The 19,148-nt window shown below is 45.8% G+C and overlaps 1 protein-coding gene across 2 annotated transcripts in view; it reads right to left on the bottom strand.

The window, feature by feature from the left end:
• Nucleotides 1-19,148, bottom strand: part of NAA16 (N-alpha-acetyltransferase 16, NatA auxiliary subunit) — an 88,100-nt gene that overhangs the window by 55,534 nt on the left and 13,418 nt on the right. For both annotated transcript variants that reach the window (XM_065415538.1, XM_065415546.1), the window contains exon 3: nucleotides 6,864-6,968. In XM_065415538.1, coding sequence (XP_065271610.1) covers nucleotides 6,864-6,968 — 105 coding nt within the window. The remainder of the gene's footprint in view (nucleotides 1-6,863; nucleotides 6,969-19,148) is intronic.

Genomic DNA, 19,148 nt, shown 5'->3' with positions numbered 1-19,148 from the left:
GGTGAACAAGAATCTTGCCAGAATATATTCAGAGAAACAGAATTACAAGGTAAGTAATTTCACATTCTCTGGGAATCAACTCCCAAAGAAAGAAGCTCCTGTGATGTCCCAGGACAAAGTACAAACATAACCCCAGCAAGTAAAAAGAGTAAGGAGGTTAACAGTGTAATAAAAGCCTGCAGAAAGAGTCCAAAACAGAAAAACTTAAATTTCTCTAACCTAAGTAAGAGGCAAAACCAGTAGGTGGGGGCTGGAGAGGCAGAGCAGAGGACTCCCCTGTACTTCAGAAACAGGTTCTGCAGAACTAAGAACCCAAAGTTGGATTCTTGCACGAAAGAAGAATCCAAGCAACACAGCGCTTTGTAAAATGTATTGAGCAAGGATCACCTGGCTGCTTTGAGTAAAATGGAAACCCCAGAGTTGAGCCACCCTGCCTCAGATTGAATGAGCACTACATGGCCTAATTTTAGGCCAGTCAGATCATAACAATGCAAAATACACAACATGGTCCTCTTAGTATAATCACATTGATCTAAGCAATCTGCTCCAAGCAGAACCTTAAGAGAACTACACCTCTACCCTGATATAACGCTGTCCTCTGGAGCAAAAAATCTTACCGCGTTATAGGTGAAACCGCGGTATATCGAACTTGTTTTGATCTGCCGGAGCGCTGCTTTACCGCGTTATATCCGAATTAGTGTTATATCGGGTCGCGTTATATCGGGGTACAGGTGTATTAAGATAAAGTACACTAAGAACATCCTCATTGAAATGAGTACACAAGTGTTGGAAGACTGTTGGCAGAACAGGCTCTTAGAAGTGGAACTCTATCACAAATCAGACACACAAATCTTGGCTAACTTGGCATGAAGTAGGTCAGACACTAGACCGGAAGCTCACTCATTCTACAATGAAAAGTCACTACCATGATGTAAGTGGGGAATATATTCACCTTTGATGTCCTTAATTCAGAGACCACTTGCGAGGATCTATCACAGATCAATATAATCTGCGATTGTGGTGTTCTGCCAAGTACATAACCACCAGGAACATCATATCACATAGGAAAAAGTCCACTCCCACACTTCCTGACACAGGAAGCACAACCTAATACCTCCTATTTATGAAGGATACAACCAAATGATTCTGATTCAAACGGACAATCCTTTGGGATACCAGGTCTCTGAAAGTCCTTAGTGCACACAGGACTACCGTTCACCTCTACAACCATTGATGATGCAGCTGCTATTCTTGGGGAGGCCAAGAGTTCTGGGTATGGAATCCCTGAACGCAGGCTCCCCATCCAAATTTAGATGCCTGCATACTAACTAGGGTGACCAGATGAGAATTCCAAAGTATCAGGACCGTCGCAGGGGGAGCGCCTTTTCAATTGTTACACTCACCCGTCAAAGTCTTCAGCGGCACTTCGGTGGAGGGTCCTTCAGTCACTGACGGTCTTCGGCAGCATTCCGGCAGCAGGTAATAAACCTTGCTGCCAAAGAAGAAAGTACCTGCCGCCGAAATGCCGCCAAAGACCGTCGGCGACTGAAGGACCCACCGCCGAAGTGCCGCCGAGACCCGGACGTGCCGGGTGAATGTAACAATGGAAAAGGCGCTCCCCCTGCCTAAGCAACAAGGGGGGGGGAAAAACAAACGCCCAAAATAAAATATCGGGACAAATGGCGTCCCGACCGTACTTCGGTCAGGACGCGGGAGGAACTGCTCGGTATCGGGACGTCTGGTCACCCTAATACTAACTACAGTTTGAGTGGTGGCATATGAAAGTCCAATTGGCAATGGTTGACAGGACCTCCTGGCTTCTGTGGCCTGGCAGCAGTTCAGAGACAGAAATCCCCTATACTGTGCTTTCTTCTATTGGTACCTCAAAATTCACTCAAGCTGACTCAGACAAAACTGTATAGATATGCCACAGGTACTATAAGACCCAGGATTTATAACAGTACAAGCTGTCACCAGACAATCACAGAATATCCTACCTGCCAGACTGGTGATGTCTTGGTTTGTATGCAATAGCGGGAAGATTAGAGCCCTTTTAGACACAATTCAGCTCAATGTACTCCAATGGTGTGCTAGCAACAAGATGGGGCTTTGAGCAGTTTATCATGAACCACTGTGGTTTCAACATAATGTGTCACCTTCTCTATAAGAGATGTTTGTTCTCAGACTGAAAATCTTGAACTTTTTTGCCTAGATATTGATTTAGATGCAAGATTCAGAACGGGTAAGAGCTCTCATGTTTTTCTGATCCGGAACTTTCTGGATCCCTTCCCTTTTTTGCCCACAAAGTGTATTTTGTAATCTGACTGAACAATGTTCAGGGGGACCCATGTGCTCAAAGTGATGGGGCAACTGGGGTAAGGATCTCCCTACTCTTCCTCAGGCAATGAAGTCACAGAAGACTAATGTAACTAGCTACACATTCCATAACCCTTCAAAACTGCCCTTTAAAACAAAGGAAACAAAACAAAACACACCTTTGCTGAAAGGGGGCTTGAGACCTTTCGGCAGCTGCTATGGGGAAGGGAACCTTAACCAGTGCAGGTGGGGGAGGGGCAGTATATAGCATCTCCTTGAAACCAGCTACTGACACACAAACCAGATTTTTAAGTAGACCCTTTCCCTTCGCTCCCTAGATAAGCCCAAGAGCCAGGATGTGGGCTCACATGAATGCAAGATACCTTTAATATCCCCTTTGCCTTACACAGAAAGGGCTTCCCTACTCCCCAAGGAATTTCTCTGATGAAGGATGGGTCCTCCCTCAAGCTTTCAATGGTCCTGGGAAAACACAGGGAAAGCAGACCTCCAGGCAACCTTCACCTCCTGAGCCAGCCTGTTCCCTTTCTTGCACCTCCTATCTAAAAGGGCATCTGATTGTGCTTACCCTGCTCCTTGGCCATGAAACAAACAAACAAACAAACGAAGGACTCAGACATGGATTGGTAAATCCTTTGTTAAATCAAGTCCAACAGGAGATCTTAGGGTTCTGTGCACAATAACTTTCATAATTCTAGTCTTCACCCTAGTCATGACCAGTGGTGAGCTGGAGTCCGTTCACACCAGTTTGCGCGAACCAGTTGTTAAATTTTGAAGCAGTTTTAGAACCGGTTGTTAACCCGCTTCCCTCCGAGGGGGTGCTGCGGCTTTGATGGGCTCCGGCTGGGAAGTGATGTAATTCCTCCTCCAGCCATCGGGGGCGCTGCGGGAGCCATGTTGCTGCTGCTGCTCCCCCAACCCCTGGGGCTCCCGCTGCTGCCTGGTAGGTCCCTGGCTGCTCTGCTGGGCCTGGGCTGCATCCTGCTGCTCGGGCTGCTCCGAGCTGCTCTCCCTGTGAGTACCTCCCACCCTGCCTGCAGCCAGCCCCTGCTGCACCCCCTGCCCTGCCTGCACCAGCCCCGCACCCCCTGCCCGCAGCCAACTCCTGCCGCCTGCTCGAAGCCAGCCAGCCTCACACAACCGTCTCCAGCCAGCCCTGCCCCACGCCCCTGTCTGCAGCCGGCCCCATGTCCACTGGTGCCCTGCAGTTCCCAGGGCAGTAACCCTGCACACCTGCTTCAATGAGGGGGGCAGAGAGCAGCTGGGACCCACACATGTGCACACCCTAGGGTGACCAGACAGCAAGTGTGAAAAATCGGGACGGGGTGGGGGGGTAATAGGAGCCTATATAAGAAAAAGACCCAGAAATCAGGACCGTCCCTATAAAATCAGGACATCTGGTCACCCTAGCACACCCCCAGGGAGTGGCGGGGACCCACACATGTGAAACAGAGCTCATTTCTAGTTCAGGCCCATCTTTTTAAAAAAAGAACTTTAGGTAGGGTTACCACCTGTATTTTCCCGGACATGTCAGGCTTTTTGGTTCTTAAATCGCCGTCCGGGAGGAATTATTAAAATTCCTCCAGGGAAAATACGGACGTATTTTTTATGGTTAAGTATGACTCCCAATGACTCAATGCATTGCCACTTCTGATGGAGAAAGGTACCAAAAAATACATACTGTGGCACATCCCTTAAATCAGAACTTTTTATAGGGAATCGGTTAAGATTTTGGCAGCTCATCACTGGTCATGACCATTGGTCTTTTTGTACAGTAGGGAGAGATATTGGGAACTCTACGAGTGATGACTTGGGGAGAATCCATTCAACTGCCTTAAGACTGTAGTAACAATATGGGGCATCTGCCATGCTCTCAGTAAGCTACTCCAAGATAGGGTACAAGCACATGACAATCCTACTCTGTCTGGGGTTCAATGGCTGAGGCAGTGCTCAGATCTGGCTCTTAGGGCAGGTCCACACTGGGGCGGGGGATCGATCTAGGAAACGCAACTTCAGCTACGAGAATAGCGTAGCTGAAGTCGACGTTTCCTAGATCGAACTAAATTTACTTACTGCGGGTCCACGCGGCGCAGGCAAGCTCCCCCGTCGACAGCGCTTCCTCCTCTCGGCGAGCAGGAGTTCCGCAGTCGATGGGGGAGCGCTTCTGGGATCGATCTATCGCGTCCAGATGAGACGCGATAAATCGATCCCAGAAGATCGATCTCTACCCGCCGAATTGGGCGGGTAGTGTGGACCTACCCTTAGATTCTTGGATTGGTGTCAATTTAAGTTTCTAGAAACCCAGGAAAGAGTTTGATCCTGCCACAGAGTTACTGCAGTAGCAATGTATTTGCAACAGAAGAACTACAGAGCTCTCACGTGCTCAAGTAATAGCCATTACCCTGCTCCCTTGACTCCCCAGCAGCTGGAATTAAGCAACTCTGCTGAACAGAGCTGCTTTCTTCCTTCTGAGGGGCTGAAGCAGTGGATGACCTCTGAAGTTCTGAATAAAGAGGTAGAGGCAAAAAACTAACATTGATGCCTAACAGGCAATGAAACCGGAGTTTTTAGGAACCAAAGCCCTACTGACACATCTGAGGCAATGGAAACTGAGGCAGCAAAGTCCATGAAATACACAAATGAAAGACTTGACAAAGTCAAGGAGAGGAATTCATTGAAATTGATACCAAAAGCAAGATATCTTCTGTCAGTTCAAATTAACAGTGTTGGTTAGGCAAGATGGCAAGTAATCAACAGTATATGTGGTTGTTACTGCTCTCACCCCAATTTAATCTCACTGTGTTTAGGAACCAAAATCTCTTTAGACTTGGGAATGCAAGATCAAGGAATGAAAATTCTGAACCAAGTGAGAGTTGTGGGGAGAGGGAAAACTTACACTAAAGCTCCGTTAGAATTTTTCAAGTCTTAAATATATATGTATCTCAATTTCATTTCCAGGATGGCACGTATACACTGAAAGAAATACAACTTTAAAGTTTTTTAATTACATATTTTTATTTCATGCTACAACAAATGATTAGTGGAATAAAAGGACAAATCTACACCTCTACCTCGATATAACGCTGTCCTCAGGAGCCAAAAATCTTACCGCGTTATAGGTGAAACCGCGTTATATCGAACTTGCTTTGATCCACCGGAGTGCACAGCCCTGCCCCCCCGGAGCACTGCTTTACCGCATTATATCAGAATTCGTGTTATAACGGGTCGTGTTATATCGGGGTAGAGGTGTATTGGTTATTTATTCTTTGAGGGTTGAAAAGTACAGGGATATGTAAAAAAAGGTAGCATACAATGCCAGCCAAACAAGATAAAAGACTCATGTCTTAGTTTTGTTTATAAAAATAATGAGATTGCCTGAAGAAATTCAGTGCAACTGAGGGTGACTATGGATAACATTTCCCTATTTCAGTGAAAAATGGATTTCCCTTAGGATAGGGAAGGGGGAAAAATTGGTTTGGGTAGACAGTTTTCTGGTTTTTATTTATGATCTTTGCACAAAAGCTTGGTTAGGCTTGTTCTGTAATCAACTTTTGTTTATATCAAAGCCCGAGATAGAGCACTGAACAGATCTAAATAAATGCAGAAGCTGTAACAAGGTAGAGCTTGTCCACACAGAGACTTTGTGTATGTCAAGCCAGAGTGTGAACGTACAGCTCACTAAAAAGTAACCTGCAAGGCCCTAAAAGTTCTACACTGTACACGAAAGCGCACTACAGAACTTTCACTGCACATCACGCTAGTGCGCCGTACAGTCACATCCCAGCTTACCATACATTACGTCTGTGTGGACAAGCTCTAAAACAGAAGATAGCTGGTATTCTTAAAACTCTATGGCAGTTAAAAAGATTTTGCTCACCATGAAGAACGTTGTCTCCCAAGGTTTCATTGTTACATGCATCCATCTAGTCAAATTCTAACCACCACTACTTTATAGTACGGTCTACTTTTGCTGTAGCATTGAAAAACTGACCAAATCCTGATTTCTTATCCCATACAAGCAAATAACCCTTTAAAACAATGCACTGATGATTGTATATGCACAACTTCCAATTTGCAGCAAACATTTAACAATGAAATGCCCACAATAAAGTGGGAGAAGGCATCCAAATGGGGGGAAAAACATTTTAAAAAACCCTCGTTTTTATTTTATTCAGCAAAGGATATTTTTATTTGTTTTTAAACAAAGAGTAGGACGGCTTTGCAGTGTCCTGCATCTACCTGAAACAGAATTTTTGCCATCAAGTTCTCTCCCTTTTCATAATGCAGTTACCTTGCAATTTTTACAGGGGAAACATTTCTTACTACTTTTCTTTCACAATATAAAATAAGGTCTGTTTTAAAGAAATCAAGAAGATATGTACCAAAAGGCCACTTTATGGAACCCCCCCACCCACCCCCCCACCAACCCAACCACACACTGGACCTCTGATACCCAACATAAGAACTATCTCTGCAAAATAAATACAACCAGTATAAAAAAGGTCAAGTTATACCATTAGAAAGGATACAGACATGACTCTTTACGTCATTACGAAGTCCTTTACGAACAAATTCGTATGCTTCTTCTTTCTTCCCTAAACAATTCAAGGTCAGTCCTTTCATAGCCAAGGTCTCTGTAGAAAAGATTTTGTACTTGTGAATGTGAGAAATCAAAATGTACACCTACCATTTATGGTGACTGTGACAGAATATACTCTGTATTCACACTCTACACACTACTGTAATCATCTTTATAAAAAGTATGCCTTCTAAGGCATCATTTGAAAAAACTCATAATTTGCTGGTCAATACTGTCCTGATAAAATATATGTGGCAACATTGTATGTGAAGTTGTAAGATTCCAGTGTATGGTGTTACAGCAGAACCTCAGTTATGAACACCGCAGGAATGGAGATGGTTCATAGCTCTGAAATGTTCGTAACTCTGAACAAAATGTTATGATTGTTCTTTCAAAAAGTGTACTTCCAGTTCCAAATGAGGTGTGTGGTTGACTGGTCAGTTCATCACTCTGGTGTTAGTAACCCTGAGGATCTATTGTATTAACATATGCCAAACAAGTCTGTCCTAAACAAAGGAATGTGCATTCTGCTTAATTTGCATTTAAACAGTAAACAGAGTCATTAAGCTAGAAGGGAAAACAAAGGAAGCTCAAACTGTTGAGAAGAATGCAGCAGGGAACACCTATCGCCAAATATTGTGTCTCTCCTGGTACCTAGCTGGAAATGTTTTTCAAAGGGGGTGGGGCACTGAAACCATAAAAAGGAGGAACAAACACCCCCAGGCCTCATCCTCTCTCTCTGGCCATCAATTCACTGCATCTGAAGGAATAAAGGAAGCAACCGTTGGACTGGAGACGAAGCCCTGACCTAAAGAGTTCGGTCAGTAAGACTGCTGGAAACGTGGTAAAAACTTTGCTTTGAATTTAACATAATTTGTTAAATTAGGCATCAGTAGCATTTTATCTTGTAACCATTATGATCATTATGCTTCATTACTTATACTCACTTAAAATCTCTAAAGAGAGCATTTTAAGTGCAGTGGAAGTAATCAAACTGATTTCAGGCTCCTTCTGCCAGTGCTTGCTGTTGGGATTTTTTTACCCTTTGAAGTTCTCCTGTTTGTCTCTTTGCTGTGCAGCACTATTTTTGGGGGTTGCTTTTCTATTGTTTTATTTAATCCAGTGTGTTTAAACTGAAGTGTCTGGGAAATTCCATTGGGGAGGCAAGCTGTGTGTATATTATTTCTATTAAAGAAATAAACAGACCATATATAGCTTGTATACTGCTGCAAAATCCTACTTCAATGCCTCAAAGTGGTGCAGCAGTGACCCTGGCTTGTCTGACAGCGAGGATAGCGGAGTGTATTCTTCAGTAGGTTCAAACATGCTATTAAGGCGTCAGACTACCAACCCAGGGAGAGGACAGCTGTCCTTCTTGAGATTGGGTGCTAGCTAAGTTGAGGATGTAAATGCACCACTGACTGCATAGCCAGCGGGTGGATGAAGAAATGGCAAAAACAACACGAATAAACGGGACCCAACTCCTTGTGTACTCCTCGATCCGTTCTATGAAAGTGGTGGGGAGTTCAGTTGACGAGAGGCTGTTAATCTCAGAGGCCAGAAAAAAGGACTGCCCTCTCAGTGTGCACCTATAACTGCAGGACACTGACAAGAGACGATTCGATCAACCACCTGATGGAGGAGAAGGCAAGGACAGCCTGCGACATCCTTGGTCTCTGCGAAATATGACGAAGAAAGGAGATGGAAGTGAAGTGGAGAGACAAAAGTGTTTGGAAAAGGAAAAGGCGCGAGAACCATTGGAGGAATCTGCTTCATCATCAATAAGGAATGGTGTTCAAAAAATCATCTCCTGCAAATTCAAGTCATAGTGCATCAGAGTGCTACACCTCCAACTGAACAAGAACAGCACCCTCAAGATTATTCAGATCATGTTCTCACAAGCACAAGCAAAGATGATGTGGAAGAATTCTATCAAGAGCTTGAGGAAATCCTTGCTCAAAAATCCACATATACAATCGTGATGGGAGATTTCAACGCCAAGAGGGAAAGAAGGTGAAAAGTTCATTGGAAGGTATGGCATTGGCGAACAAAAGCCATGAGGAGAGCAACTGGCAACTCTGGCGGAGATGAAAGAAATGTTCATTGGTAACACCTGATTTAAGAAGGCAGCCAAGAGGAGGTGGACATGGATTGCGCCCAATGCAAAGAAGAAGGCAATTTACTATATTCTGATCAATAAGTGGCGCATTGTACACGACATCTTAGTAGTACCATCACATCACTCCGGTAGTTGCTTGCTCAGAGCACGTCTCAACTTCAACGAAAGGGTGGAGAAGAAAGCGCTACAGATGGCGAATCAGAGACAGCAGCCAAAAATATTTGACGAGGCAATCTTGAAAGTGAACATTTTCAAGGAAGACTGGAGTCTTATAGATAACTGCGATGAAGATTATAAAAACTTGACTGATAACACTGGTCTACAATTTTTGAGAAGTCGTCTACTTCAGAGATAAAATGTGCTATTTATTATGTATTTTGATGTGCTGAATTCAAATAGGACAATTAAAACAACTGATTGGCTACTGTTTCTAAGATATTTAAGTTTTTACATTTTATGTCTATGTATATTGTGTAGATAGTAGAGTTTTAATCATAAATTGTAAACCTAGGTCTTTTCATGTGTTTATGGTTGCTTTACATGATAATATTTCACCTGTCCTGTTTATGTAACACTTTAAAAATCAGCCAAAGGGTTATATAAATAAAATTTATTATGAAACAAAAGGAAAAAAACTATTCTGTACATAGTTTAGTCCTATTCAGTGTCTACTTGGCGCTTCTTGGCTTGTCTCTTGTATTCATTAAATGGAGCATCTCTTGTCACTGTCCAGCAATAGTCTGCAAGCATTGATGGGCTCCATTTGCCCTGATAGCGTTTCTCCATTGTTGCAATGTCCTGGTGAAATCGCTCGCCGTGCTCGTCGCTCACTGCTCCGCAGTTCGGTGGAAAAAAATCTAGATGAGAGTGCAAAAAACGTATCTTTAGTGACATGTTGCAACCAAGGCTTTTGTATGCCTTGAGGAGGTTTTCCACCAACAACCTGTAGTTGTCTGCCTTGTTGTTTCCGAGAAAATTTATTGCCACTAACTGGAAGGCTTTCCATGCCGTCTTTTCCTTGCCACGCAGTGCATGGTCAAATGCATCATCTCGAAGAAGTTCACGAATCTGAGGACCAACAAAGACACCTTCCTTTATCTTAGCTTCACTTAACCTTGGAAATTTTCCACGGAGGTACTTGAAAGCTGCTGGTGTTTTGTCAATGGCCTTGACAAAGTTCTTCATCAGACCCAGCTTGATGTGTAAGGGTGGTGACAAAATCTTCCTTGATTCAACAAGTGGTGGATGCTGAACACTTTTCCTCCCAGGCTCCAATGACTGTCCGAGTGGCCAATCTTTCTTGATGTAGTGGGAATCTCTTGCACGACTATCCCATTCGCAGAGAAAACAGCAGTACTTTGTGTACCCAGTCTGCAGACCAAGCAAGAGAGCGACAACCTTCAAATCGCCACAAAGCTGCCACTGATGTTGGTCATAGTTTATGCACCTCAAAAGTTGTTTCATGTTGTCATAGGTTTCCTTCATATGGACTGCATGACCAACTGGAATTGATGGCAAAACATTGCCATTATGCAGTAAAACAGCTTTAAGACTCGTCTTCGATGAATCAATGAACAGTCTCCACTCATCTGGATCGTGAACCATGTTGAGGGCTGCCATCACACCATCGATGTTGTTGCAGGCTACAAGATCACCTTCCATGAAGAAGAATGGGACAAGATCCTTTTGACGGTCACGGAACATGGAAACCCTAAGATCACCTGCCAGGAGATTCCACTGCTGTAGTCTGGAGCCCAACAGCTCTGCCTTACTCTTGGGTAGTTCCAAATCCCTGACAAGGTCATTCAGTTCACCTTGTGTTATGAGGTGTGGTTCAGAGGAGGAGGATGGGAGAAAATGTGGGTCCTGTGACATTGATGGTTCAGGACCAGAAGTTTCATCCTCTTCCTCTTCCTCGTCTGACTCAAGTGAGAATGATTCTGGTGCATCAGGAACCGGCAGTCCTTCTCCGTGGGGTACTGGGCGTATAGCTGATGGAATGTTTGGATAATGCACAGTCCACTTTTTCTTCTTTGACACATCTTTCCCAACTGGAGGCACCATGCAGAAGTAACAATTGCTGGTATGATCTGTTGGCTCTCTCCAAATCATTGGCACTGCAAAAGGCATAGATTTCCTTTTCCTGGTCAACCACTGGCGAAGATTTGTTGCACAAGTGTTGCAGCATATGTGTGGGGCCCACCTCTTGTCCTGATCTCCAATTTTGCAGCCAAAATAAAGGTGATAGGCTTTCTTAACCATAGTGGTTATACTGCGCTTTTGTGGTGCAAAAGTCACTTCACCACAAACATAGCAGAAGTTATCTGCACTGTTCACACAAGTACGAGGCATCTCTGCTCACTTTGGCTAAACAGAAATGTGTCCCTTTGCAAAATCAAACCTTACAAATAAGACAGCATGACACTGTATGATTTCTAGAGCTGATATAGGGCAATTTGTTCAGCAGAGTGATGTAAGCTTCGTTATGATTGCATCATCCATGACTTCTAGGAATAACACGATGCAATTCATATCATGTATGACGCAATACCAGCTTCAGATTGCATCATTCATTGTTTTGCCTAAAAAGCAAGTACTGTCCAAACCCAGTCATAGATTTATTCATAGATCCAGTCAAAGATGTATTTTAGTCATTTCTGGTTTAAACTGAGATCCCTTGCCTTTATCACTCACTTATCCTCCGCCATTCCCAAGTCAAGGGTCGTATATACTGACCCAATAGCATATCTTGAAACCTAGAGCCAATCAACAATTTTAAGCATCATTTTCGTTCTCAGTGACCCAGAATTAGTAAAGTTTGACTACATTTATTTCAGAAGCATTTTGGCTGTAGAGCAGTGTAAGTTGAGGCAATGTGTGAAATTAGCTGAGAAAGAAAGGCCGAAAAGAGGGAAGGGAAGAATCTCGGAGGAAACGCAGAACTTGCTAGAGAAGCGGAGGAATAGGAAGCGAAATGAGGGTGACAAACTTGAGTACTCCCTCCTCTGCAAGTTGATAAGATGACGACTAAAGGAGGACTTTGAGAAGTACCAAAATGAAAGGCTCTTAAAGACGGCTGAAGATCGCAGAAGCCTCAAAATATGCAAAAGGGAATTGACACTGTACAGGTCAACAATAATGGCGCTGAAGAACAGGGACGGAAAACCAGTAATTGACATAACAGAGATGGAAGCGGTGTGCAAAGATTTCTACACCGAACTGTTTGCATCTCAGATAAATGTCCCAGTATGAACAGTTCAGACAACGAGCATACACTCCCAGTCCTTGTCAGCGAAGTTAGACATTCAGTTCACCAAATGAAGGAAGAAAAAGCCACAGATGGACTGAATCGAAATAAGAGCTGGAGGCCAAGATCTCTGGGAAACCCTTGCTCAGAGGTTTAGCCGTTACTAGAAAATGCAGAAGATACTGTGACGTTGCACTCTATAGGATTTTAGAAAAATATGCTAATGAGTGTAAATATAATGTAACTTGAATATGCTTCATGCAAAAGGTCTCTTGTAAGGTATCATTACAAAGCTGATAATCTACTGAATGTGTTCATTCTGTTTGTATGAATGTATCATTCTTGTACCTGAAACTAGAAATATGAAATAACTAAAGGCCTATTGTAATTATGCAGTCTGGGCCATTAATGGTGGTTTGGAATCTTGATGGCTCCCATTAACCAGGACAATTGACTGTAGATGGCTCTGTTTTACTTGTAAGTCTTCCTGTATATGTGTGTGCTGGCAAGTGTGTAATGAAGTCTTACAATGACATGTGATCATGTCATCTGAACTGGAATCCATCTTTAACCTGGTGTTTTTCCATTTAGGAGGAGGGGTGGGAACCCAGAGACGGACAAAGGATTCCCGCCTTATGGAAAAGATATATAAGAGGGTGGAACAGAACAAAGGGGGCGGCCATCATGAGAAATCCCCTAGCTACCACCTGAGCTGGAACAAGGGCTGTACCAGGGGAAAGGATTGTGCCGAGACTAGGAAGGTGTCCAGTCTGTGAAAGAAACTTATTGAAACATCTCTGAGGGTGATATTTTATCTGTATTCAGTTTTATTACTGTACTAGGCTTAGACTTGTGTGTTTTATTTTATTTTGCTTGGTAATTCACTTTGTTCTGTCTGTTACTACTTGGAACCACTTAAATCCTATTTCTGTATCTAATAAAATCACTTTTTACTTATTAATTAACCCAGAGTATGTATTCATACCTAGGGGAGTTGGGGGGGGGGGGAACCAAACAGCTGTGCATATCTCTCTATAGAGGGCAAACAATTTATGAGTTTACCCTGTATAAGCCTTATACAGGGTAAAACTGATTTATTTGGAGTTCATTGACATGCTGACGGCAACACAGCTCGACCAAATCGGGTATCATCCCTAGCCTGCTGAGTGATGGCGTAATGAAAAGCAAATGTGTGCACTGACAACCAAGTCACTGCTCTGCAAAGGTCCTCAATAGGGACCTGTGCTAGAAACGCCGCTGAAGATGCTTGCACCCTTGTGGAATAAGCAGTAAAGATGGGGGGGTGGGAACACCCACCAGTTCATTACACGTGCAGATACATGACGTGATCCACGATGAAATTCTTTGAGCTGAGATAGGGAGACTTTCATCCTATCTGCAACCGCTAAGAACAGCTCAGTAGATTTCCGGAACTGTTTGGTCCTTTCTATGTCGAAAGGCAGTGCACAACTAGCATCCAATGAGCGGATGATCTGCTCTTCTCCGTTAGCATGTGGTTTCGGACAGAAAACTAGAAGGAAGATAGCTTGATTGCTATGAAATTGGGAGACCACCTTTGGAAGGAAAGCTGGGTGAGAACGCAACTGCACCTTATTCTTAAAGAATACCATGTATGGTGGCTCTGAAGTGCGGGTACAGATTTCCGAAACCCTTCTGGTCGAAGTAACGGCCACTAAGGCGGCCACCTTCCAGGAGAGTTATAGCAGCAAGCAAGATGCCAGCAGCTCAAACGAGGGGCTCGTAAGCTTAGATAAAACCAGGTCAAGATCCCAGAGCGGGACCCGCTGTTGTACCTGGGGGAACAACTTCTCAAGGCCCTTAAGGAAACGGTTAGCAATATTGCTTGAAAAAATGGTTTGGCCATTCATCCAAGGGTGAAAAGTAGAGACCGCTGCCAGGTGGACTCTAATGGACGACACGGTTAAACCTTGCTGTTTTAAGTGTTGTAAATACTCTAGAATGAACGGCTGTGACAATCACGTAGATGAAACACTTCTGAGAAGATGAGCTAGAGAACCGCTTCCATTTTGCCAGTTAAGTGGCCCTGGCAGAGGGCTTTCTGCTTCCTAATAGAATCTCATGGACCTGCTCCAAGCAGGCTAGTTCTGCAAGGTTTAGCCATGGAGCTTCTGGGCCATCAGGTAGAGGGATCCAAGGTTCAGGTGGAACAGACAATGACTATGGTCCTCAGAGATCAGTGGGACTGGTAACATTACTGAGAGGTCCAGCAAAGTGGCGAACCAATGCTGTTGGGGCCAAGCCAGAGCTATCAGAATGACCCACGCTCAGTCCAGCTTGATCTTCAGCAGGACCTTGTGCACAAGCAGAATAGGAGGGTGACCCATCCATGGAAGAACAAAAGCATCTGAGTGTGACCCGAAGCTATGACCCAGAAAGCAGAACTGATGACACTTCCTGTTGTGTCTTGTCACAAATTGATTTGGGGAGTCCCAGACTGCTGAAAAACAAGCTTCATGACATCTAGGTGAAGGGACCATTCATGCAAATCTGAGAAGGATCTGCTGAGGTGATCTGCTAACTCCTTTTGTGCTTCTGGTATGTAGGAGGCCTCTAGGTGAATCAAGTGGGCTAAGCAAAGATCCCACAACTGAACTGCCTCCCTGCTCTATATCATGATATAGAACAGGGATATAGAACATGGCTGTCGTGTTGTATGTTAGAACAAATACATTTGTGCCTGTAACATGAGGCTGAAATGCCTGACAAGCCAGGCGGACTGTCCTGAGCTCCTTAACAGTGATGTGTAGAGACAGCTCTTCCGGGGACCAAAGGCCTTGAGTTCTGAGAGGACCCAAGTGAGCTCCCCAGCCTACTGCTGATGCATCTTAGACTGGGGACAGCGATGGGCAGGACCATGAATCATAGAATAGCAGGGTTGAAAGGGAACTCAGGAGGTCATCTAGTCCAACCCCCTGCTCAAAGCAGGACCAATTCCCAACTAAATCATCCCAGCCAGGGCTTTGTCAAGCCTGACCTTAAAAACCTCTAACAAAGGAGATTCCACTACCTCCCTAGGTAATCCATTCCAGTGCTTCATCACCCTCCTAGTGAAAAAGTTTTTCCTAATATCCAACCTAAACCTCCCCCACTTCTGTCATCAGGTACCACTGAGAACAGTCTAGATCCATCCCCTTTGGAACCCCCTTTCAGGTAGTTGAAAGCAGCTATCAAATCCCCCCTCATTCTTCTCTTCTGCAGACTAAACAATCCCAGTTCCTTCAGCCTCTCCTCATAAGTCATGTGCTCCAGCCCCCTAATCATTTTTGTTGCTCTCCACTGGACTCTTTCCAATTTTTCCACATCCTTCTTGTAGTGTGGGGCCCAAAACTGGACACAGTACTCCAGATGAGGCCTCACCAATGTCAAATAGAGGGGAATGATCACGTCCCTTGATCTGCTGGCAATGCCCCTACTTATACAGCCCAAAATGCCGTTGGCCTTCTTGGCAACAAGGGCACACTGTTGACTCATATCCAGCTTCTCGTCCACTGTAACCCCTAGGTCCTTTTCTGCAGAACTGCTTCCTAGCCATTCGGTCCCTAGTCTGTAACAGTGAATGGGATTCTTCCATCCTAACTGCAGGTAGCTACACTGAAACCAGCGACGCCTGGAGTGGTCTAAAGTGTAGCCTCGGGTACTGCACTAAATAAGTACATGCAGCCGTATGACTCAAGAGTCTCAGGCAACTCCAAGCCGTCGTCATCAGGTGATCCTTGAAGTAGACTATGAGCACCATAATTACTTGAGAGCGCCCTTCTGGGAGAAGGGCTCTGGCTTGGACAGTCGAGCACCGCCCCGATAAATTCTATCCTCGGTACCAGAGTAAGGGTCGAAGGTCGACTGGATGAGTTGTATCCTGGACTCCACTTGAGCCCTGGTCTTTTCTCTGACCAGCCCCTTGCCTCCTCAAGAAGACCATTACAACCACCATGCACTTTGTAAATACTCATGGGGCAGCCGACAGGCCGAAGGGGAGAACGGCGAATTGGTATTGCATGTGATCCATGACAAATCTGAGGAACCTTCTGTGTCCCTGAAAAATCAAGATGTGAAAATAGGCGTCTCTCAAATCGAGGGGGGCATACGTGTCCCCTGGACCCAGGGAGGGGATGATGGAAGCCCAGGAGACCATGCAGAACTTCAGCTTCTTGAGGTAACTTAAGTTGGCACAGCTTGAAGATAGGTCTGAGACCTCCCTTGGCTTTTGGGATTAGGAAATAATGGGAACAGAACCCCAACCCCTTAGATTCCGTGGATCCTTTTCCACGGCTCACACCCATAGGAGTGACTGTACTTCCTGGGCCAGAAGTTGCTCGTCAGAGGGGTCCCTGAAGAGGGACCAGGGAGGATGGGGGTGTAAGAATTGAACTGGATGGTATCTCTCACTTCCACCATGCTCGGAACCCAACGGTCCAATATGGGACCATGCCCAGAGGAAGTGGGACAAGTGGTCTGCAAAACAAAGGGTAAGCTGGATCCGAGGTTTCTAACATGGGTAAGGCATCCTTGAGCACCCCATCAAAATGTCTGCTTAGAGTATCCCAAATGTGTGGGAGGAACAGGCATTGATGTTGAGGACGACATGGGTGAAGGCCTATACCTGAAGCCCTTACTCCTCTTCCTCTGATCCACCAGCTCGGCAGGACTAAGGAAGGATCAGGAGGATTGCTGGGGCTTATAATGCTTTCTCGAAGTCACCAAGGTGTATAAGCCCAGGGACTTCAGAGTAGCCCTGGAATCCTTGAGGCCATGGAGCTTGGAGTCTGTCTGCTCTGAGAAGAGCTAGTGCCCTCAAAGGGATGGTCCTGGAGGCTCTCCTGAACCTCATGTGGGAGGCCCAAGGATCGGAGCCAAGAACTCCTATGCATGACCTCTGCATAGGCCATGGATCAGGCAGCCAAATCCACAGCATCCAGGATGGTTTGCAGGGAAGTCCTTGCTATCAATTTCCCCTCCTCAACCAAAGAGAACTCCCTTCTGGCTTCTTTGGGCAATGAATCTTTAAACTTTAACACAGAGTCCCATGTGTTAAAGTCAAATCTTCTCAGGAACTCTTGCTGGTTAGTGATCCTGAGCTGCAAACCCCCAGTCAAGTAGACCTTCCTCCCAAACAGGTCTACTCCTTTGCTTTGGGGGTCCCCCCTTATAGCCCCTGCTGCTCTCGCTCACTGGCAGCAGAGACCACCAAGCATGTCGGGGAGTGAAGGGGGGGGGGGAAAATGGGTATACAAAAATTCATATCCCTGAGCTGGGACAAAATACTTCTTCTCGGCCTTCTTGGCCATGGGAGGCAGGCATGCCGGGGTCTGCCACAGGGCCTTTATTGGGTCCATGATGGCCTTGTTGAGAGGAAGGAGCATTCTTGACAGGCCTGCCGCAGTCAAGATGTCCACCAAAGAGTAAGAGGACTGCTTAACCTCCTCCGCCTGAATGCCCAGGTTTTGAGCCACTCTTTTGTGACTCTCCTGATGGGCCTCAGTTGTTGTGGGAGGGGGATAAGTCTGCTCCTGCCACGGCCTCATCAGGGGAAGAAGATGAGGAAGCGGCCTGAACTAGCAGGAGGCACTGATCCTAGCCTTCAGCACAGGCCAGGTCCTGTGGCGTTGGCTCCTGGTACTCAGCACCAGCCTCAGGAACCCCTGTATTGGACTCTGATTAAACAAGCGGCAGCACTCTTCCCTCAGAGGCCAACAAATAGAAGCGCCTGACCAAGGACCCTGCATTGGGGAAAATGCCCATGGGTTCCAGAAGGGCCACTGCACAGGCACCTGCTACTGGCTAGAAGGCCAAGCAGTCGACAGCATGTCCTGGCCCATCGCCAGGTAGTGACGACCTGCATACCGGGGCTGGCTCCTGGAGCAGGAGACATACGACCCCACCTCTGACTCTGAGGAGAAGGAGTCTCTGTCCGGAGACCATGAAGGAGCGGTTCCCACCAGTGCCAGCATGGAGAAGATCGGACGGGGCCATCATGGCCAGTTTCCCTTTAGAGGGTACCGAGGGCCTCGGTATCAAGCTGCAAACAATAGCCGCAGTCTCTTCTGCGCCCTGGTACAGACACCACTGACTGTTGTACTACCAGTGACATCAGCACCAATAGTGAGAGTACGTCTCTAGCCTCAGCAAAAGCCTCCGGCATGGGTGGCACCGCCAAAGTGCCTGTACCATGCTGCCCCTCTGGTACAGATGGATCGTCCAGTGCTGGGCTCAACAGTGCCTGCAAAGGGGCTGGAGTTAACTGTGCCAGCTGAGCTGCTGGAGCCCGGAGTGGCCCGACGTGGGTTGCACTTTGCTCTAGTCTCCATGCCTGGCCATCTTCAGGGTTGGGGAACATCCTCACTTGGCAGGCATCGTCTTTGTTTTTTCCTTGGCACTGGAGATGGTGAACAGTGCCAAGATTCCCAGACAGTGGCAGGCATGCGCCTCACCGACACCGAGGTGCTCAGTGCGGAGTCTGAATGGCCCAGATCCGAGGGAGGTCTGAGTGCTGCTTCCATCAAAATGGACTTCAGCCTAGCATCCTGATCCTTTTTAGTACGGGGTTTGAAGTCCCTGCAAATCTTGCAGCGCTTCCAAATGTGAGTTTTCACGAAGCACTTAAGGCAACCGGACTGCGGGTCATTCAGAGGTATAGCCGTTCTGCAGGAGGCATATGGCTTAAAGCCCGGTAACCGAGGCAGGCCTTGGTACCAGAGTGGAGAAAACGCTGCTGATAATGGAGGAAAACTAACTCTAAAAGAAACTTAACCAACTATGAACAAGAATTATGTACAGAAATACAGAGAAAAAGTCCACAGAGGAAGACTTGCAAGAGCCAGCATAGACTA

Source organism: Emys orbicularis, chromosome 1 (assembly GCF_028017835.1).
Source record: "Emys orbicularis isolate rEmyOrb1 chromosome 1, rEmyOrb1.hap1, whole genome shotgun sequence".
NCBI lineage: Eukaryota > Metazoa > Chordata > Testudines > Emydidae > Emys > Emys orbicularis.
The sequence above is the reverse complement of the archived record's forward strand: the minus strand, read 5'-3'. Positions and strand labels throughout refer to the sequence as shown.